At 44.8% G+C, this 23,416-nt stretch overlaps 1 protein-coding gene and 1 non-coding gene across 6 annotated transcripts in view; both read right to left on the bottom strand.

Annotated features, from left to right (window-relative positions):
- Positions 1–411: 411 nt before the first annotated feature.
- LOC128125847 (beta-glucosidase 11-like) overlaps positions 412–23,416 on the bottom strand; it is a 32,511-nt gene continuing 9,506 nt past the window's right edge. For 2 of the 5 annotated variants that reach the window (XM_052767518.1, XM_052767522.1), the window contains one exon: positions 19,515–19,658. In XM_052767518.1, the coding sequence (XP_052623478.1) occupies positions 19,596–19,658 (63 nt within the window). In that variant the 3' untranslated portion in view covers positions 19,515–19,595. Of the gene's footprint in view, positions 596–7,771; positions 8,970–17,927; positions 17,982–19,514; positions 19,659–23,416 lie in introns of those variants that run through there. The other 3 variants (XM_052767519.1, XM_052767521.1, XM_052767520.1) reach the window with 3 other exon arrangements.
- Positions 11,372–11,478, bottom strand: LOC128129406 (small nucleolar RNA R71). Its single transcript, XR_008227315.1, has one exon. It is a non-coding gene; the product is annotated as a small nucleolar RNA R71 (small nucleolar RNA).

Raw genomic sequence — 23,416 nt, 5'->3', positions numbered from 1 at the left:
AAGAGGAGCTCGGGAAGATTGCAGTGCACACACCATAGTCAGTTAGCCTGGGAACGTTTGACTCTGATAATGATGTTATGTTTTGATTTAATACTCGAGAAATTATGTTATGACTTATGATACAGTTCTTATAAATATGATTTTAGTAATGTTTTTAAGGAAATTTTTAGTTGTGATTTTTGGGTCGTTACACACGGATACAGTGAAGGAAACTCACCTCATACCGAAGGTATCAAATCACACTCGAGTTGCTAACTCGCGAAATCCTCTCACTAAATCACAAGTATAAAACCCTAATTAGAAATTAGGCCAATAATCCAACCCATGAATCCAAACCCTAAATCCTGACGTTAAGGGAAAAAAAGGTTGCTTAATCCTTGCATTTTTGGGCCTACCTGTAACGTTCCAAAATTCAAGACTAAAAATTTCTTTTAATAAAATATTACTTAAAGTAAAATCATCATTTCAAAACATAAACAGAGTATTAGTTTTCAAAACACATGTTCATTATCAGAGTAAAACATTCCCAGGCTGACTAATCTATGGTGTGTGCCATGCGATCATCCCGAGCTCCATTATCCGCTACCGGAAGTACCTGAAACCAAAACTGAAAACCGTAAGCACGAAGCTTAGTGAGTTCCCCAGATACCACATACCATACAAACCATTCATAGCCAAGAACCATACATAACCGACTGATCCATAATCAAGTAAGGGGCTATGTGCCAAACATAGTCTTGCCATTATGCCACGGGCCGCGCGTGGTCTTCCTGGTCAAGCCTGGGTCGCTCCCTGGGTCTTAATGACAAGTCCCAAGGGCCACCCCCTGGTCTTACAGACATGTGCCAAGGGCCACCCCCTGGTCTTTTATGCAAGTATCACAAAGACAACCGTACATACTACTCTACTTAGCTAAACAGCATACAGTGTGTCAGAAGCCACCTCCTGGTCTTTCATATATATAATAGCATACAATGCGCCAGGAGCCACCTCCTGGTCTTTCATACATATTGCCTAGGGCTAACCCCCGGGTCTTCCTGTCATCCATAATAACATACTGTGTGCCAGGAGCCACCCCCTGGTCTTTCATGCATATTGCCTAGGGCTAACCCCCGGGTCTTCCTATCATCTATAATAACATACTGTGTGCCAGGAGCCGGCCCCTGGTCTTTCATGCATATTGCCTAGGGCTAACCCCCGGGTCTTCCTATCATCCATAATAACATACAGTGTGCCAGGAGCCGCCCCCTGGTCTTTCATGCATATTGCCTAGGGCTAACCCCCGGGTCTTCCTATCATCCATAATAACATACAGTGTGCCAGGAGCCGCCCCCTGGTCTTTCATGCATATTGCCTAGGGCTAACCCCCGGGTCTTCCTATCATCCATAATAACATACATTGTGCCAGGAGCCACCCTCTGGTCTTTCATGCATATTCTAAATGGGTCGGCATTGGTGCCTTAGACCCATACAAACAGTGAGGAGACTCACCTCGCACTGCTGAACTCTGCTGATAATCCTCTGGCTGTTGACCGACAACTCTCTGAACCCCTGCTCCACTCGCTCCCTGAGCTACCAATGTCAAGGCAACACTGAGTCTAACTGACCCCCGAAAGGCAACCAAGTCAACTCAGGTCAAAGTCAAAGTCCTGGTCAAAGTCAACCTTCCAGGTCAACCCTACTCGTCGAGTCACCCTACTGACTCGCCGAGTTCATAAGTCCAGAGTCCTTCCACTCGCGACTCTACTCGCCGAGTCAGTCCATGACTCGCCGAGTCTACCGATTTCCGAGTCCTGACCTGTCCAACTCACCGAGTCTCTAATCGACTCACTGATTCGAGTCTAAACTCGAAGGGTTTGGGGTTTCGCGACCTGACTCGCCGAGTTGTTTTTCCAACTCGCCGAGTTCATGCCCAACTTCATCCGACTCGACGAGTTGTTCATCCCACTCGTCGAGTTCCTCCTCATCTTCAAGCTACTCACCGACTCCACTCAAAGGACTCGCCGAGTCCATCCGGTCCTTCATACATGCAGAGGACTTTTGAGTCATGCAGGGACTCAAATCTGTAGATCTACCCTTCCCAAGCCTATTCCTCGCGTAAAGTTGCAAACTTTACGTGTAGAGAAGGAGATCTAAGCAAAATACACCATAAACTAGGGTTTAAGGCAACGAGGCTCCATAATCAACTCAAGGGCTGCTACTTTATGCCTCAAGACCATAATATGCTTAGATCTGAAGTAGCAACTTCAGATCTGGCTTCTAACTCAAAATAATAACATTATGGCTAAAAAGCTCCAACAACCACACATAGATCTAGGTGCAAAAAGGGTCCAGGAACTAGTTTATTACCTCCAAATGCTCATAATGAACTCACAATCCCAGATCTATAGTCCCTTCTTGCTCCTCCAAGTTCCTTCTTCCTTCTCCAAGCTTTAATGCACCTTCCAAGGCAACAAATGGCTCAATCAAAGGATATGACGGCTAGGGTTTGGTATCCAGGGCTAAAGAGGCGGTAAGGAACCCTAGGAAGAAGATTAAGACGTTTATATAGGCTCCAAGTCCCGAATTTAGGGTTTTCCACGCACAGAACAGACTCGCCGAGTCACCTTGGCCGACTCGCCGAGTCGGTCACTTACTCCTCGACCCGGATCCCGCTCGAACTCGCCGAGTTCCTCCTTCGAGTCGCCGAGTCGCCCCTAAAAATTAGGGTTTTCTTTCCTTTCTTGGCCTCCAAAACTGTGGGTGTTACAACTCTCCCCCACTTAAACTAAACTTCGTCCTCGAAGTTTGTCATGGTCCACTGCCTGCGATCTGCTTCCAAAACCCGCCAATTATCCCAACACCAGCTGCCTACATTCACTGGTCTTCCACCTGGTCATTCTGACTAACACAAATCCTTGCGGATAATCATTTCGGGTCAACTCCGACCCTGATCATTCAGGAAACACAACTTACTCAGCCGACAACCTTCTGGTACTCTCCGAGTACCGCAACTGAACCCATAGGGATTCACCCCTTCTTTCCTCACGTCATTCCCTTGCCTTCCCAAGGCGATGCCCCAAAACAACTATCTCCCCTGCCACTGTGAAGATCCTATCTTCACTAATCCATTACTTCCGCTACTTCCAGTACGGGTCATTATCGCCAGTATCCACTGGGCATTCTTTCTACTATAATTGGTGTCGAGCACCCCAGGACCAACTATCTGAATTTCACCGATAGCCGCTCAATCCACTCTGCCACTAAATCATACACTTGATACATTCGTTATAACGAATAGGGACCGATGAATGCTACGGGCCACCCCGTAGTCTTACAACACTTCTACGCTGCCAGCCAACCAAAGTTACGGGTCGCCCTGCAGTCTTGCTAAACCAGTGCTACGGGCCACACCGTAGCCTGACCCTACTCTCATACGATTGCTGCGGGCCGCACCGCAGTCTTGCTAATCTAATGCTACGGGCCACACCGCAGTCTTACTAATCTAATGCTACGGGCCACACCGCAGTCTTACTAAACCAGTGCTACGGGCCACACCGTAGCCTAACCATACTCTCATACGATTGCTGCGGGCCGCACCGCAGTCTTGCTAATCTAATGTTACGGGCCACACCGCAGTCTTACTAATCTAATGCTACGGGCCACACCGCAGTCTTACTAATCTAATGCTACGGGCCACACCGCAGTCTTACTAATCATCCTCATGTAACACCATAAATTTCAAAATAATTTTTCGCATAATATAAAAACATTTTTATTTAATTTTCATAAAACATGAAGTTTAAAACTCCAATCCATATCATACAAAATCCCAAGATCACATATCATAAAAATCCCATGCGTGTGTACAGATCAAGTCGGCGCCTTCCCACGGTCATCACTAGTACCTGAAACAAACAACACTAACACTGTAAGCACAAAGCTTAGTGAGTTCCCCAATATACCACACATAACACATATTAGCCACTCGAGGCTATAACTCTGTGGGTCCGTAGACCCTACTCTGTGAACCTACTGGTTCTAACTCTGGGAACCTTCCGGTTCCAACTCTATAAACATACACAACATAAATCACTTAAAAATAATGCAATACAACACATAACATACATATAGCATACAAATACTCTGTCACATACTTTGATTACCTACTCAAGGTAAAGTATAGTGAGCAGACTCACCTCGTATATCTCGATTACCTACTCAAGGGTTTCATTAAACAACGCGGACTCGCCGAATCCAGGCGCGAAGCCGCGTCCAGAACCGCGATCCTACTCGGCGAGTTTGAGCTCCAACTCGCCGAGTCCCTTCACAAAACACCAAAAATATATGAATAAAAGATACCTGGAAATCCGGGCTGTTACAATTCTCCCCCACTAGAACTAGACTTCGCCCTCGAAGTCTCGCCCTGCAAATAGCTCCGAATGCTGCTCACGCATCTCACGCTCCGGCTCCCAGGTCATCTCTGACCCCTTCCGATGCTGCCACTGAACCAACACCAGGGGTACATCCTTGTTCCTCAGAACCTTGATTTTCCGATCTTTGATGGGCACTGGTCTCTCGGCATAATTCAGGCTCGCATCCACCTGAATATCCTCTAATGGAACCACTGCCGACTCGTCGGCTATACACTTCCTCAGCTGCGACACATGAAAAGTGTCGTGAATCTGCCCCAACTCTGCTGGCAAATCCAAAGGATAGGCTACCCGGCCTACCCTCGCGATCACACGGAAAGGACCAATATACCGGGGCCCCAACTTGCCCCTCTTCCTGAATCGAATCACTCCTTTCAGGAGTACAAGGTCGCCGACCTGGAACTCAAGCTCGGACCGGCGCCTGTCTGCGTAACTCTTCTGTCGGCTCTGAGCGGTCAACAACCTCTGTCTGACCTGTTGGATCTGCTCTGACGTCTAAAGCACGATCTCTGTACTGCCCATTACCCGTTGTCCAACCTCTCCCCAACAAATGGGGGTCCGACACCTTCTCCTATACAACAGCTCAAAGGGTGGCATACCAATGCTCGAATGATGGCTGTTGTTATAGGAAAACTCTGCCAAGGGCAAATATGCATCCCAGCTACCCCCAAAATCCAACACACATGCTCGGAGAATGTCCTCGAGCGTCTGAATCGTCCGCTCACTCTGACCGTCTGTCTGGGGATGATATGCGGTACTAAAATGCAGTCTAGTACCCAACTCCTCATGAAACTTCTTCCAGAATCTGGAAGTGAAGCACACATCACGGTCTAAAACAATCGAGATCGGCACCCCATGCCGAGATACCACTTCCCTCACATACACCTCCGCCAATTTCTATGCCGAAGAACTCTCGCTGATAGCAAGGAAGTGAGCGCTCTTCGTCAATCTGTCCACAATCACCCAAATTGCATCAACTCCTCTGGCAGTCCTTGGCAATTTGGTGATGAAATCCATAGTGATATGTTCCCATTTCCATTCGGGAACCTCCAATGGCTGCAACTTACCATACGGCCTCTGGTGCTCGGCCTTAACCCTACGGCAGGTCAAGCACCTCTCAACAAACCACGCGACATCCCTCTTCATACAGGGCCACCAATACTCCTTTCTCATATCCAAATACATCTTAGTGGCCCCCGGATGGATCGAAAATTTCGACCGATGCGCCTCCTCCATCAAAATGGTACGCGTTCCTCCCACAAACGGTACCCAGATACGCCCCTGGAATGTCATAAGCCCCCGACCATCGGTAACGAACTCTGAAAGCAAACCAACAACCCGTTCCTTCTTCTGTATCTCAGGTTGCACAGCCTCGGCCTGTGCCCCACGAATGGCGTCCAACACTAGAGCTATCACGGTCAATCTCAAACATACATCCCGTAGCGGGGTGCTCTCCGCCCTGCGGCTCAATGCATCGGCTACCACATTAGCCTTGACTGGGTGGTACAGGATCTCACAATCATAATCCTTCACCACATCCAACCACCTTCTCTGACGCATATTCAGGTTGGGCTGATCCATCAAATACTTCAAACTCTTATGGTTTGTGTATATCGTACACCGTACCCCATACAAGTAGTGGCGCCAAATCTTGAGGGCGAACACCACTGCCCCCAACTCTAGATCATGCATGGGTGGGATATCTCGTCTCATGAGGCTTCAGCTGTCTCGATACGTATGCTATCACATGCCCTCTCTGCATCAGTACCGCTCCCAACCCCAAAATCGATGCATCACAGTACACCACAAAGTCCTCCATCCCTTCCGGGAGGGCTAACACCGGGGCTTCGCACAACCTTTGGCGAAGTGTCTCAAAGGAGGCCTGCTGCTCGGGGCCCCATGAAAAAGCAACACCCTTCCGAGTCAATCTGGTGAGTGGCACTGCGATCTTAGAGAAATCCTTCATAAACCTCCGATAATACCCTGCCAACCCCAGGAAACTCCTAATCTCGGAGGGTGACCTCGGCACCTCCCAACTCATCACCGCCTCAACCTTGGCCGGATCGACCAATATCCCTTCCTGGTTAATGAGATGTCCTAAGAACTGGACCTCTCGCAACCAAAAATCACACTTGGAGAATTTGGCATAAAGCCTCTCCGATCTCAGAACTCCGAGAACCTCTCTCAAATGCTCCTCATGCTGCTCTCTAGATCTCGAATATACCAGAATGTCGTCGATAAATACAATCACCGACCGATCCAGCATCGGCCTACACACTCGGTTCATGAGATCCATGAACACTGTCGGGGCATTGGTGAGCCCGAAATGCATCACCATAAACTCATAATGCCCATAACGCGTCCTGAACGCTGTCTTCTGGACATCCTCATCTCGCACCCTCACCTGATGATATCCAAACCTCAAGTCGATCTTGGAGAACCAAGATGCTCCCTGCAACTGATCAAACAAATCGTCGATCCTCGGCAACGGGTAACGGTTCTTGACCGTCAGCTTGTTCAACTCCCGGTAATCAATGCACATCCGGTGTCAACCATCCTTCTTTTTGACAAACAGGATAGGCGCTCCCCACGGCGAGCTGCTCGGCCGAATAAACCTCTTTCCCAGCAGCTCCTGAAGCTGCGAGGATAACTCTTGCATCTCTGGAGGTGCAAGACGATAAGGCACCTTAGCGATAGTGCGGACCCCGGAACCAAATCGATACTGAACTCCACTTGCCTCACAGGAGGCACACCCGATAACTCCTCGGGAAATACATCCGGGAACTCACGCACCACTGGAACCTCCTCAACTAAACTCGGCCTCTCGGAATCCACCCGCGTATCCATCACATACGCCACAAAACCCTTACAGCCCTGCTGTAGACACTGCCTCGCCCTAGCGGCCGAACAAAACGCTGATCCTGAACGTGTACCCTCGCCGTACACCGAAAAAACTCCCCCACTAGGGTCTCGTATGGTCACCAGCTGTCGCTCGCAGTCGATAACCGCACCGAATCGACTCAACCAGTCCATGCCCACAATGACACAGACATCACCCATCGCAATAGGAACTAGATCAATCGGGAACTCAACACCGAAAATCTCGACTACGCACCCTCGGAGAACCTCCGTGGCATATATCACCCTCTCATCAGCTATGGACACTCTCAGAGGCCGACTCAACGCCTCACGACTAACACTGATATGCTGACTACAGGCCAAAGATATAAAAAGACCGACTCGCACCCGAGTCGAATAACACCAAGGCAGGTACAGAATTCACAAGAAAAGTACCTACGTACAACATAATATAAGCATAATATCTCAACATCAAAATAAATATACGAAAGAATACATACCATCCACGACGTCGGGTGCTGCGCGGACCTCCTCCGCGATCAGCTGAAAAGCTCTCCCTCGTGCCCTCGGCGCCTCGGCCTTCACTGGCCAACTCTCTGTAGCTCCGATGGCAGCAGGGGCAGATCCCTGAGGTGCTCCCTCAGATGATCCTCGCAACTGCGGACACTCTGCCTTCCGGTGTCCGGTCTGATTGCAGTGAAAACACACCGCAAACCCCTTGGGGCAGTCCTTGGCCATGTGCCCCTCCTTGCCACACTTGTAGCAAGATCCCGCTCTACAGACTCCATCATGACCCTTGCCACACTTCCCATAAGTGCGGCCCTTCTGGCTCCCTGGTTTGGGATCAGCGGGCTTAGCCCGCTTGGCTGCCGGCTGAGACTGTGTCGGTCGCCGATCCCTCCCCTGAGACTCCGCCTCCTCCCTGGCATGCGTCTCTAGCTCAATCTCCCTCTTCCGGGCATTTGCCTGAAGCTCAGCAAATGTCCGGTACGAGGAGTTCGCCGCGAACTCCCGAATGTCTCGCCTCAAGATACTCAGATATCGGCTCATACGTGCCTGCTCGGTGGACACGTGCTCAGGGCAGAACATCGCCCTCTCATGGAACATCCTAGTAATCGCTGTAACCGACTTGGTACCCTGCTTGAGGGTCAAAAACTCCTGGGCCAAACGCTCCCTCTCCACCTGTGGAACGTACTCATCTTGAAACATGGCAGTGAACCTCTCCCAGGTCACTGCCGCAAGCTCAGCAGGCGTAAAGTGCGCCGTCACAAACTTCCACCAGTCCTTCGCTCCCAAGCGAAGCTGGTTCAGCGCGAACCGAACCTTCAAATGCTCAGGAGATGAGCAAGTGAAGAAACACCCCTCTATGTCAGAAATCCACCTCATAGCTGCCACCGGGTCCTGGGTCCCATCGAACTCTGGTGGTTTTGTGTTGCTGAACTCCCGGAACAGCAACGCATCACCACCTTGCGGCCTCGCGGCAGCAATAGCTGCGGTGGCCGCTGCAACAGCAGCCTCAGAAAGAGCGGCATAACGCTCGTCAAAAGTCTCAATCAGCGTGGTCTTCAAAGACCCGAACATCTCTGGTATCTCTGCCCTGATGGCCGCAGCCACCTCCTCGTGGATGATCCGGCGGATCTCCTCATCACTGGTATCACTGCTCTCGGGCATCAAACGTGTCCTCACCATGATCTACCTCTGAAATACAACATACGATAAATTAGATTCCATTCGAGCATACTCACTGATATGTGCATAATTGGTTCATATTAAGTATACATTATTATTCATTTATTAGCCAAATTATTGCATATTATGGACAAAAGATACTTAAAAGTGTTTAAATTATATTTTCAGTCCAAAGATGACGCTCGGAAGCGAAAGGAAGCGGGAGAAACAGTTAGAAGATCGAGAATGAAATAAAGAAGAAAAACACTAAAAATGGCACTGACTCGGCGAGTCTGATCGGCTACTCGGCGAGTCCAATCGAAGAATCGAGAAGATAATGACTCGGGATCCCAGAGAGTTATCACAATACGGGGAATGTGAGAGGGACTCGACGAGTCACCACCTGACTCGACGAGTCGATTCGGATATTTATAGATAACTCCACAGATCGGTGGGGAGGAGTTCTGGAACGATTCAGAAGTGCTTTGCTACGATTGAGAAGCCAGAGAAACCCTAGAAGATGACGAAAGAAGTTAGAATTCAATTCCGGAGAGTAATTGAGGCAAAATTTCATCATTCCACTTATTCTTTTGTTTTATCATTATGGTTAAGAAATTTGACTTTGTTTGTTTGCTGTTATTTACTTCAATTATGAGCTAAAACTTGTAGACTTTTGTTTGGGGATACAAAGTTGACAATATGGTTTGATTGATTGGTAGGATTAATTCCAAGTTGGTGAATTTTGTTATTTTAGCTTACTAAAGAACCTTGTGTGTGAATAATAATTAATTTTCTGTTAATAGGAAGATAATTGATTAGCATGAACATCTATTAATTATTAACCTCATATGCTATGTGATCACTATGCTATATATGTCTAGGATTAATGAATATGAAACTAGAATTAATAAGAAAATTAAGTAAATCCATGTGCAAGCTTGTAAGATGACCATCAAACAAGAAGTTGATTAAAAGAATAATTTAGTTAACTATTGCAAGTCTAACTTAACCCGAATAATTAATCTAGTGAATTGAATTAAATTAGACAATTGGCCACTGTTTAAGTTAGTTTATTTGCTAAGGACTAGGGTAGTGAATACGAATCTAATCACTTGAATCGGTAACCAACGAAAGAATTAATCCATTGCACCATTACCTTGAAATCAACCATAGAGTCAACCAAGTTGAACTAAACAGAAGTTCCTTTCCAATTATTGAATCTAGTTAAGTCTTTATTTTCTAGTTCTTAAATTAAGTAATAGTTAGTAAGTTTCTAGTCTTGTAAAACTAGAGAAAACCCCTACTTATTAATTAACTTAGATAAAATTAGTTTTTAGTTTTAATTTGTCGTTCCCTGTGATCGATACCCTGCTTATTTAGCTATACCACAATTGATAGGTTCACTGCCTTTTGTGTGTTATTTGATAATTAAAAGTAGGTTTAAAACTAAGTGAGTTTGCACACATCAAGTTTTTGGCGCCGTTGCCGGGGAACGGTTCTAAAATTAATATTAAATTCTAGTTTAATCGATCCTTTGTGTGGGATTTATCTTACACAAAGTTATTTACAAAGTAATTCAGTAAGTAGAATTAGTTTCAATAAAATTCTGTTTTTAGGATAACTAGAAATTTTTTGCCTTGAACTTGCCGAGTGCATTCGAGAAGACTCGGCGAGTACATCGTTGTTTCAGTTTTAATTTTTTTATTTCGTTTTTGTTCTTTTTACGCATTTTGTTTCTTTTCTTTGTTTACAGTTGTTTCATGACCCGAGGATCTGATACACCTCTGGTCCCCCCTCTTGAAGACCCGGAATCCGCGCTAAGGAAGAGCAAGGGCAAAGCCGTTGGAGAATCCGCATCTTCAAAGAACTCACCACTCAAAAACTTAAAGTCCATTTTCAGCAAGAAAAAGAGCAACAAATCCGGAGCATCCAGTGCCTCATTGACAATTGAAGAACCAATTCAAGAAGATATCGAGTACGAGACCGAGGAAGAAGAAGAGCATACTTACGAGCACGAAACCGATTCCGAAGAAGAGTTAGCTATCACAATGGCTAACATTGATGAAGTCCCCATGGGGGAATGGAAGAAAAGGATGCGTGATGACACCGGGCCGGGACTTGTGCAACCCGCAATTCCCGCGACCGCTACTTTCGAACTAAAAGGCCATATTCTCGCCCAACTCAAGGAGATTCCTTTTTACGGGAAGGATCACGAAGACGCTTATAAGCACTTGGACGAGGTGAATGATGTGGCCGATTACTTCAACGTACCGAATGTTCCACGCGAGACCCAGCTTCTTCGCATGCTTCCTGTCACATTTAAAGGAGCTGCAAAAGATTGGTTAAAGTCACTTCCTCCCGGATCGGTCACCACATGGGCCAAGATGAAAGAAGAGTTCATAGACCACTTCTGCCCGCCCTCCAAGATAGCCAAGCTAAAGAAAACCATTGCAAACTTCGAGCAACAACCCGGAGAATCTCTTTATGAAGCTTGGGAAAGGTACAAGAGCCTACTTAGAAATTGCCCACACCATGACCTTAATAGCCAACAAGAGGTCTCCATCTTCTATGATGGAGTCAATGTCACCACAAGGCAATTGCTTGATTCTCAAGGCCCGCTCACAAAGAAGGCGCCCCCGGTAATTAAAGAATTAATTGAAGAATTCTCTAAGCACTCTAGAGAATACCACAATCCGAGAAACGAAATAAGTCGGGGGGTAGTGAACGCAGCAAATGATAGCATGGCGGCAGTGATAGCTAAGCTTGATAGTCTAGATCGAAGAATGACAAAAATGGATCAAACAATCCATGCTATTAGGGTAGGATGCGAAAATTGTAGAGGGCCCCATCTCACAAAGGATTGTGATTTGGATGAGAATGGAAATAAGAGAGCTCATGTCTTCTATTCAAGTGGCGATCGATATGATGAAAATTGGCGGAAACCTAAGATAGAATGGCTACCATACAAAGAGTATAAGAAGGCAAAGGAGGAGAAATACAAGCAGAAGGAGAGGGGACTATACCAAAAGGAAGAACCGGTAGAAAAAAAAGCCGATTTAGAAGAGTTATTCACTAGATTCATAGCCGCGTCCGAAAAAAGACACAATGATCACGATGCTGCCATACACGAGACCAGAAACATGCTAAGGAATCAGCAAGCATCAATTCTCAACATTGAGAAACAGCTGGGGCAGCTTGCGCATCAAGTGAATGATAGAAGACCGGGTCAACTTCCAAGTAACACCGAACCCAATCCAAGAATGGAGAATGTAAATGTAATAACCTCCAGCAGTGAAGAAACATTTACAGAAGCACTGAGAATCTCCAAGAAGAAGGCAGAAAAGGTAGAAGAATCGGACCCAGCAAAACCCAATCCGACTCGCCGAGTCACTTTATTGGACTCGACGAGTCCATGCGTAAATAAGAAAACGGTCAGTTCTTTGAAGCCTTATAATCCTCCTCTGTCATACCCAACCAAAGCCATGCCTGCAGAAAAAGTAGAAGCATATAGAACCTTCATGAAGCATGTTAATGCTTTACAAGTTAATGTGCCATTTGTGGAAACAATGCTCCAAACACCTAAGTACTTCAACTTGCTTAAGGGCCTTTTTGCTGCTAGGAAAGATTTAGCTGAAGTCGCGGAAATATTGATGAATGAGCTACCTGAAAAGAAGGGTGATCCAGGAAATATTGTGATTCCGTGCCAATTTGGTAATGAAGTTTTCACCCGAGCATTAGCTGATTCGGGAGCAAGCATCAATCTGATGCCTCTTTCATTCTTTAAGAAGTTGAATTTACCAGAACCAAGGCCGGTGAATATGAAAATCCATTTGGCGGACAAGACGATAATTCATCCACAAGGAGTTTGTGAGGATCTCCTTATAAAAGTTGACAAGTTTATTTTCCCAGTAGACTTCGTGGTTGTTGATATGGAAGAAGACCCCAAAATTCCAATTATTTTGGGGAGATCATTCTTGAACACCGCGTGTGCTTTAATTGATATATGTGAGTCTACATTGACATTAAGGCTGGGTGATGAGTCTGTAATGTTTAAAGTTATTCCAGAGGCCAAGCAAGAAGAGGAAAAGAATGAAGACATCTCATTTATCCAATTGGATGATGAGATATTACAAAAAGAGCTTGAACTTTTGCTAAAAGAAGATCCAACCAAGTTTTTGATACACTCTGAAAAAGATGGAGATGTTAACAAGGACTTAGAGGAGTTAGAAAAGCTACTGGAAGGAGCCAACTCAGAAAACACCCGAGAATTAATGGAACCCGATCAGATTCGCCGAGTCATTTTAATGGACTCGACGAGTCCAGTCGAAATTGACAAAGACTTGGCCGACTTAGATCTGTTTGTTACTAGTTCTTCACACACCTTGGATTTAGATATTATTCATGATTCTTTAGAAGAACAAACAGCAGAAGGAGGAATGGGGATGAAAGTTCAATACGCCGATGTAGCATGTCTCGATACGATTCCGTTTGAAGATGGGTTGAGCACAGGAAAGGATGAAGAGACAAAGGAAAGGAGGGTGGAAGCTGATCAACCATTCACTACTAAACCTAAAGCACGAACCATCACGAAATATGAAGTAATTAAATTTAAAGAGAAGGAGGTGCAAGAGAAGGTGAAAAAGAATGGGGGAAAGAAGAAAAAGAGGAAAAGGGAAGCCCAAGCAGCTGAGGATGATGCTGTGAAAAAGAAAAGAGATGCATTGAAAAGGGCTTACAAGAAGAAGATTCACGGTTACAAAACAAAGTACAAACCACAAAAGACTAGGCGTGCATTCCCGATGCTGGAAGATGACGAGACGTAGACGGGAAGGAGTCCAGCTAACGACTCCTTAAAAAGAAGCGCTTGGCGGGAGGCAACCCGTTATTTAGAGTTTGCTTTCTTCTACTTTTTAGTTTTGTTTGAAATTTTTCCTTCGTTTTTAGATTGTTAATTCTCCAATTTGTCGGACATGTCTGCTTGAGAGTATGCATGGGCTAAGTGTGGGGTGAAATGATTTTTTTTAGATAAATGAAAATTTTTTATGAATTTTTGCAAAAGACTCGCCGAGTCTTACCACGACTCGACGAGTGTATATGGATTTCAGAAAAGTTTGACATCGCGACCAGACTCGCCGAGTCTGACCCCGACTCGACGAGTCGGTATTATTTACAGAAAAAAATAATTTTGAAATTACTTTTACAACCGGTAACTAGGGTTTTAACCCTAATGAATCAGTTTTCTTTTCACACATACACTCGCCGTGCACCTCTCTCTCATCTCTCTCTCAAGCATTCATCTTTGTTCTTCAATTTTTCTTCAAATCTTTCAAGTACCATCTCAAAAGGTAATGAATTTCTTCTTGTTTTCTATTAAGAACATGATTATAAGGCCATCTATGCTAGAAATTGCATGAGAAAACCCGTTTTTGAAAAGTAGTAAATTTCTAGGGTTTTGATTTTTCATGAATTATGTTGTTTTGACTGCTTATTCTGGCCTTAATACCTTAATAATATGTGCCTAGACAAAACCCTTGACGAAATTTCCAGGTTTCATGGTCCAATTTCCATCGACCCGCCGACTGACTCGTGCAGTTCGTGTGACTCGCCGAGTCATACGTGGACTCGACGAGTCGAGTCGGGAAACATATGTGAGACGTTTTTTTAATTATATTCTGTGTTTCTGGGTTTTGTGTCTTTGTTTTGCAGAAATCATGTTCAGAAGGGGGCAAAGTTCCAGTGGCCACCAAGGGGACTTTCCTTGGTTAAATTTCCCACAAATCGAGTCCGCTTCAACATTGCGGAAGTGGAAGAAGAAGTTGGTTGACATCAAGAAGAAAGAGATCTATGTGCCCAACCGGATAGATTGGGATTGGTTGCAGAGTGTACGCTATGAGGGGGAGTTAGCTCCTTATCTTGTAAAGGAGTTTCGTCATGAAGGCGAAACAATGATTTGTGACGGGTGGAGTCGGGTCTTCCGTATTCAAGAGCCGGTTTATTTGGAGCTGTGTTTGGAGTTCTTCTCCACGGTATCTTTCACCGGGGGAGTGGATGCTTATCACCCGTCAAGCTTTAGTTTCTGCCTTGGGGGAGAATTTCATCAATGCTCTGTGGTGGATCTTGCCTGTCGACTAGGGGTTTATGATCAGCCCTTGGTCTCAACACCCATCTTTCGGGCCTTTTTAGCACAAACCCATATGGTGTTTCCCGAAGGAGTTACGAGCGTGGGCTGGTGGAATACAATTGGTAACAAGGTCTATATTCCGAAGTCGGCACAGGAAGGGAGCATTCGATCCCCAACACACCGCCTCATCCATCGTCTCATTTCATCCACCATCAACCAAAGGAAAGATGATGACAAGGTGTCTAACCTTGCTGTCTTCTATTTGTGGAGCATTATTACACCCGGCGTTTTTTGCAATATTCCTTGGTGTCTAGCTTCATATCTCTCGGAGGGTGCGGTCAAGGATCGCAAAACTTCTCGAATCAACGGTGGGATGTTTGTCACCCGGTTAGCCAACTCATTCGGGTTGATGAACCGCGGTGCATGGAACTTCATGACGATGATCCCTACACCTCCATTCAATCCAATTCTTTTCCGGAGAGCGAGGATTATTGAAGACTATGGTGGTGGCCATTATGTCATCCCGAATGATGATCCGGTTGTTGGTCCCGAAGCACCGGGGAGGAGGGTTCGTTCGAGAAGAGAGCGGGATGTGGAGGAAGAGCCGCCGGTGATTCCGGTTGACAACGAAGAAGTACCAATGGATTGGTACAATGTAGAGATGAGGCGGCTACAAGATCAGATGGCGCGGAGCTTGAATTTTAGCAACCAATCACATATACGACTTTTCGACCACTTTAACATTCCGCACATTGATGGTGGTAACTTTCCATACATTCCATCATGGGAAGAGGTGATAAGTGCAAGAAGAAGTGGTGCGGGAGGAAGTGGAGCAGGGCTAGATGATGATGATGATGAGGAGGAGGATTGAGTTCTTGGCATTTTTATTGAACAATTTTCAATTTTTTTATTTTTGTGTTTGTTTTTATTTGGTTTGTTTAATGTTTTTTAGAACTTGCTTTTGATGTTTATTTGATGTTTGAATGCTTTGACAATTTTTCAGAATTGAATTCGGAGTGCTAACTTCAAAAGGGTTTAGAATCATAGAATCAAAGTGAGAAAGAGAGTCAACAAAGAAGGAGCGTTAGAGTTAAAGTATTGAGTCCGGTCCTTAGAGATGTTGGCAAGGGAGTCTAGAAGTGAATAGAAAGTATAGAGAGTTTATTGGAAGCTGGATCAGATGCAGAATGCTAATATTTTCATTCAGTGACCAACTCGTCGAGTGCATTAAACTGACTCGACGAGTCATCCTTAATTCTCAAAAATCCGAAGATTTCCCGAAGTAACTCGATGAGTCTTGTATATACTCGACGAGTCGTTTGGTTTCATGTCGAAGGGGCTGCGAATTTGATGCTGATTAGAGTACCACTTGACTATCTATTCTTTCCATATTAATTTTTTTGAAGATCTTATACTATTTTCCGCGTATTTGGAGCTACCCACACGAGAATTGACACCCAAGGCATGGATGAGCTGTTCCCATGTCTAAAGTCAATTGAATTGGAGCTGAAAAGGAAGTGATCAATCTATCGACTGCTATCCCATGGGAGTTTGTTCCAATTCCCTCTTTATTTTCTTTTTATGTTTTTATCATGCATAATATGCAATGAGGGCATTGCATAAAATAAGTGTGGGGTAGGGGGTTGGTCACATAAAATAGAAAAGTTAGAATCTTAATTTAGGCTAATTTTAAAAAATTTGCATACCAAAAGTATTACTTAGGATTTAATTTAGAAAATTTTGGTAAAAGTAATTAGGATTCCATGATAGAATTGTGTTGATAATTGCATGAAGACCCAAATGTTTAGTTGAGCCTATATACGTTCTAGTGCATTTGTGGCTTCCTTATTCCAGTGAAATCATGAGACAAAAACACGACCCTGCTCAGCCCGAGGGATGCAATATGTTTAGCAGCCTAAACCTGAAATGTATCCAGGAAGATTGTTATCTTTAGCCAATAAAGGTTGAAATTGAGCGCCCCTGCTTAAGCATGTAGGGATTTGAGTGAAAAAAGAGAGGTACATGTTAAAAGAGAGAGAGAGAGAGAGAGAGAGAGAGAGAGAGAGAGAATTACAAGAGAAGTGTAAGAATTTTGGAGCAATCAAAGTGAAGATCAAAAGATCAAAATTCCGAAAATCCAAGAAGTTGAAGATACCGAAAATCAAACAATAAAGGTGGTGAATTCAAAGAGATCAAAGATCAAATTATTAAAGGAAGTGAAGAATTCCAAAAGAGCTCCATAGTGGCTGGGTTAGATTGGGAGGGTTGCATAAAATGAGCATAGTTCGGGATGAGTGGGCAAGTGTTTATGAGGATTGTGAGTATTTGGAGTATGGGAGGTCTTTAGGAAAAACTTTAGACACAAATGCATGCGTTGCGGTCTTGGCATAATGGCTGGGTTAGATTGGAGTTGTAATATGTGATTCTAATATGTTTAAACTTCAGTTTTGCTTGGGGGCAAGCAAAAGTCAAGTGTGGGGTATTTTGATATGTGCATAATTGGTTCATATTAAGTATACATTATTATTCATTTATTAGCCAAATTATTGCATATTATGGACAAAAGATACTTGAAAGTGTTTAAATTATATTTTCAGTCCAAAGATGAAGCTCGGAAGCGAAAGGAAGCGGGAGAAACAGTTAGAAGATCGAGAATGAAATAAAGAAGAAAAACACTAAAAATGGCACTGACTCGGCGAGTCTGATCGGCTACTCGGCGAGTCCAATCGAAGAATCGAGAAGATAATGACTCGGGATCCCAGAGAGTTATCACAATACGGGGAATGTGAGAGGGACTCGACGAGTCACCACCTGACTCGACGAGTCGATTCGGATATTTATAGATAACTCCACAGATCGGTGGGGAGGAGTTCTGGAACGATTCAGAAGTGCTTTGCTACGATTGAGAAGCCAGAGAAACCCTAGAAGATGACGAAAGAAGTTAGAATTCAATTCCGGAGAGTAATTGAGGCAAAATTTCATCATTCCACTTATTCTTTTGTTTTATCATTATGGTTAAGAAATTTGACTTTGTTTGTTTGCTGTTATTTACTTCAATTATGAGCTAAAACTTGTAGACTTTTGTTTGGGGATACAAAGTTGACAATATGGTTTGATTGATTGGTAGGATTAATTCCAAGTTGGTGAATTTTGTTATTTTAGCTTACTAAAGAACCTTGTGTGTGAATAATAATTAATTTTCTGTTAATAGGAAGATAATTGATTAGCATGAACATCTATTAATTATTAACCTCATATGCTATGTGATCACTATGCTATATATGTCTAGGATTAATGAATATGAAACTAGAATTAATAAAAAAAATTAAGTAAATCCATGTGCAAGCTTGTAAGATGACCATCAAACAAGAAGTTGATTAAAAGAATAATTTAGTTAACTATTGCAAGTCTAACTTAACCCGAATAATTAATCTAGTGAATTGAATTAAATTAGACAATTGGCCACTGTTTAAGTTAGTTTATTTGCTAAGGACTAGGGTAGTGAATACGAATCTAATCACTTGAATCGGTAACCAACGAAAGAATTAATCCATTGCACCATTACCTTGAAATCAACCATAGAGTCAACCAAGTTGAACTAAACAGAAGTTCCTTTCCAATTATTGAATCTAGTTAAGTCTTTATTTTCTAGTTCTTAAATTAAGTAATAGTTAGTAAGTTTCTAGTCTTGTAAAACTAGAGAAAACCCCTACTTATTAATTAACTTAGATAAAATTAGTTTTTAGTTTTAATTTGCCGTTCCCTGTGATCGATACCCTGCTTATTTAGCTATACCACAATTGATAGGTTCACTGCCTTTTGTGTGTTATTTGATAATTAAAAGTAGGTTTAAAACTAAGTGAGTTTGCACACATCACTCACACTCGACAACTCATCCCTCCTTGATCTTTGGTATTCCAAAGATTCTTACTTGGGTTGTACACCGCTCCGGTGCTTTCAGTAGTACGGGCCCAATACTACTATCCGCACCGTATCAGAATACACCCCAAGTCCTCCTCTTCGGTTCCCAAATTCCAAGTACTCTATCATGCATAGGCCACTCTATAAAAGATCTCTCATAAGCCCTTCGTTGATACCTACTCACTCTCAAGCATCTCATAGCAGCTCACCTCTTCCTAGGCTAAGGCATCACAAATCAGGCCACTCTAGTCCTAATAGGAATACCTAGCCTACTCTAGCATGCGAATACATCATATCAATATCAATATCACATAACATGAGGGTATTTTAGGAAATCACCGTTCGGGCGCGGACCGATCGTACACACACTCTGCTCTGCGTTTTTTTCCAAAATCTTTTACACTTTTTGAAAATACTTCTCAAATCCTCGGTTTGAGTTCAAATACGCCCGAAGGTGTACTCGAATCCCTCAAACCAAGGCTCTGATACCAAATTGTAACACCATAAATTTCAAAATAATTTTTCGCATAATATAAAAACATTTTCATTTAATTTTCATAAAACATCAAGTTTAAAACTCCAATCCATATCATACAAAATCCCAAGATCACATATCATAAAAATCTCATGCGTGTGTACAGATCAAGTCGGCACCTTCCCACGGTCATCACTAGTACCTGAAACAAACAACACTAACACTGTAAGCACAAAGCTTAGTGAGTTCCCCAATATACCACACATAACACATATTATCCACTCGAGGCTATAACTCTGTGGGTCCATAGACCCTACTCTGTGAACCTACTGGTTCTAACTCTGGGAACCTTCCGGTTCCAACTCTATAAACATGCACAGCATAAATCACATAGAAATAATGCAGTACAACACATAACATACATATAGCATACAAATACTCTGTCACATACTCTGATTACCTACTCAAGGTAAAGTATAGTGAGAAGACTCACCTCGTATATCTCGATAACTCGCGAATCCTGGAAATCACTCGTGCTTGATCCTCCGAGCTACAATCCTCCTATAACATCATATATCTCTAATTAACACTTTTACCACTAAGGTTGACTACCCCTATCAAGTCAACACTGGTCAACTCTAGTCAACAGTCAACGGTTAACTTTGACCGGACTCGGCGAGTGCACTAGGGCGACTCGGCGAGTCTATACGTGTTCACTGACTCCCTAGAATCCTCTCCTGACACGTCGAGTACACCCCCAACTCGACGAGTCCCACCTGGCATGAATCGCGGGGCCACCACGACTCAACTCGCCGAGTCTCAAGAACAACTCGGCGAGTTCCAGCTCGACTCAGTCCACCTGTCAACCCTCTCTAACTCTCCCTGACTCACTGAGTCAACCCTTAACTCGGCAAGACCACTCGCTGAGTGGTTAAGGACAATCTTTATGCTACTCGCCGAGTCTGTTCTTCAGACTCGGCGAGTCCATGCCATGCATCAACTCAATCCCGCTTATGAGGTCAGATCCGCTCCATTAACTCATAGATCTGGCCCTCCCAAGCTCATTCATCACGTAAAGTCACAGTCTTGGCTACCATGCAACACCTACAAGGCTCCTTTTGAAGAAATGACCTCTAAGATGGCAACCTAAGTCTCCAAACCAAAAGGAAAGACATAAAGCATGGCATTTGGGACTCTCTGGACCTGCTAAGGTCCAGATCTAGGTACCATATCCCCATGGGACCTCTCACACTCCAAATACAAGGCAAACAAGGCATGAAGAAACCCTAGATTTGACCATATCAACAAAAATACGAGAATAAGCTCTGAATGATACCTCAAGAAGCTTCCTCTGACGAAATGGAAGTAGATCCAAGCTCCCCAACTCTCCTAGCTTGATTTTCCCCTTCCTTTCTTGCAAATACACACAAAATTGGTGAATAATGGTCTCTTATCTTACTCACAAGAACCCTCAGCTGTTTAGGTGCTCTCAAGGTCAAGGTAGCCACAATGAAGGGCCATAAGGTCCTTTAAATAGGGCTTAGGACCGGGAAATGAGGGTTTCATTAAACAGCGCGGACTCGTCGAGTCCATTCCTTGGACTCGCCGAGTCCAGGCGCGAACCCGCGTCCAGAACCGCGATCCTACTCGGCGAGTTTGAGCTCCAACTCGCCGAGTCCCTTCACAAAACACCAAAAATATATGAATAAAAGATACCTGGAAATTCGGGCTGTTACACCTCACATACGATTGCTACGGACCACACTGCAGTCTTAATATACTTCTCTTACTATTTAGCCACTGGTGAATGCTACGGCCATCCGGTAGTCTGACAACACCTTTCCACACCGACTAGCTGCTAGTGGATGCTACGACTAACCCATAGTTGATCATACAGCACAATCGAGTACTCCCAAGTGGTACTCATGTCCCAAATGGAACTCCCAACCGATTCCTATGTAATTCGCGACCAGAAATTTCGAGAATGAGGTCTCACAATTGGCAAGTTCTTCCCAACTTCCAATTTACACTATCCTCCAATCATACAGTCACCTGAGCCGTCTTTCTTCCTAACAGGAGAGCGAAACTTAACCTAGTTTCAAAACCCCTTCTACTCCCATAACCTGATTGTTTCTTCCCCACTTAGCCTCAGCTAAGTCTTTACTGCCTGCGAAAACCCGAAGATTTCCATTCCTTCCTTCCTTACACGATAGGCATGATAACCACCATCGCCCTATCCCTGCTAGCGATCCGTCTCTAGCCCACTCCAACTACCGTATGATTACTAAATACTAGAAGAACACCTCCCGCATCCCTGATGCTAAAAAAAATCCCCTAAGCTCTGACTACTGTCCTTATAGTCCGAATAACTGGGCACAGACTCCTTGGTGATAAGCCACTTTCCTTGATGCTTCTGAAAGCCATCCCGAACGTCCAAATTAGAACCATCAAACCCTGATGATGGTGGCTGACCACTCCCGAACCATTTTCAACCGTAACCGAGATGATATTGGACACTTCGAACCCGAAGTGAAAGATGACCTACACTAGCTACTAATATCTCCTGGTATGCAATTGGCATATGACAATTCCAAAATACAATCCAAATACAAGCAGAGAGACAAATCATACATAAAATCGCCTGAGTCCAGGGTAAAAACTTCCCTAATTCTCATAGGAATGAAAATAGTCATAGATATGTAACTGCAACATTCCTTGCTGTAATCCAGATCTTCCGCATCTGTCACTGCAAGGCACTACCCTCTCGCCCATGCGTAAACCTCATAGTCGTTGGGGCAGGCGCACTCCCTGCTCCTCCCCTCATCGTCGGTCAGTCGGTCCTCTTGTGGCCCACCTGATTGCAATGAAAATATAATGGGCTTGCCCCCCGTGGGCAGTCCCTGCTGACGTGACCATCACTGCCACACTTGTAGCAGCCGGAACCCCTGGAACGACACACTCCCTCGTGCGGTTTCCCGCACGTGCTGCACTGACTTTGGTCCTGCCGACCCACTAATCGTTGATCTGAAGTCTTGGGTCTCTTCCCAGGACCCTCCAATGTGAATGTCTGATCTGACTTCCTCTTCGCAATGTGCTCCAGATCGATCTCCCTCTCCCTAGCTCTGGCAATCATAAAGTCCAAGGTCGGGCATGCCGAGAAGCTGACATGCTCCCGAATCTCCGACATGCTCCCGAATCTCCGCTCTCAACATTTCATGATAGCGGGTCCTCTACATCTCATCATCCCTTGCATACTGAGGAACTAATAGGGCCCTCTCCCGAAACTTGGCGGTAATCTCCGTCACCGACTCTATCGTCTGTCTCATTTCTAGGAATTCTCTGGCCAGCTGCTGAAGCTCCACTTCCGGCGCAAACTCCGCCCTAAACCTGGTCACGAAGTCTGACCAGGTCATATCCTCGACGACCGAGGCTCCCAATGAGTCTCCAATTGACTCCCACCAATCTCTAGCTCTGTCTCTCAAACATGCCTCCGCAAAGCGGACCTTCGACCCATCCGGGCAGAAGCTCGTCAACTGTGCAGACTCAATGTCTGTGATCCATCTCCTGGCAGCAATGGGGTTTTTCACCCCGTGAAAATCCGGCGCACCACACCCTCTGAAGTCCTTGAAGGACAGCGTGCGCGTACTTGCCTGGCCAGACGCCAAATCACTCCTGAAAGCTCGGAGGCGATCCTCCATCAGCTCAATGATCCCCTCCTTGATCGACCCGAAAATGACCGGGGTCGCCTCAAGGATGCCTCTCGTAATCTCAGATGCGATGAACTCGCGCAACCCATCATCAACTGGTTCGGATCTCGCGCCCGAACCGGATCCTGACCCGCCCACTGGTCTCTCTCGCAACGTCACCATGCTGAAAATATAACGCAACCACTATCAGAATACGGGTCACTACTGCAAGATCAAACACACGCACTACCAGGTTCCCGGTCTTGTCTCGACC

The sequence above is a fragment of the Lactuca sativa genome, chromosome 9 (genome assembly GCF_002870075.4).
Source record: "Lactuca sativa cultivar Salinas chromosome 9, Lsat_Salinas_v11, whole genome shotgun sequence".
In the NCBI taxonomy this organism is placed as follows: domain Eukaryota; kingdom Viridiplantae; phylum Streptophyta; class Magnoliopsida; order Asterales; family Asteraceae; genus Lactuca; species Lactuca sativa.
Note: the sequence above shows the minus strand (reverse complement) of the source record. Positions and strands in the feature narration are given on the sequence as shown.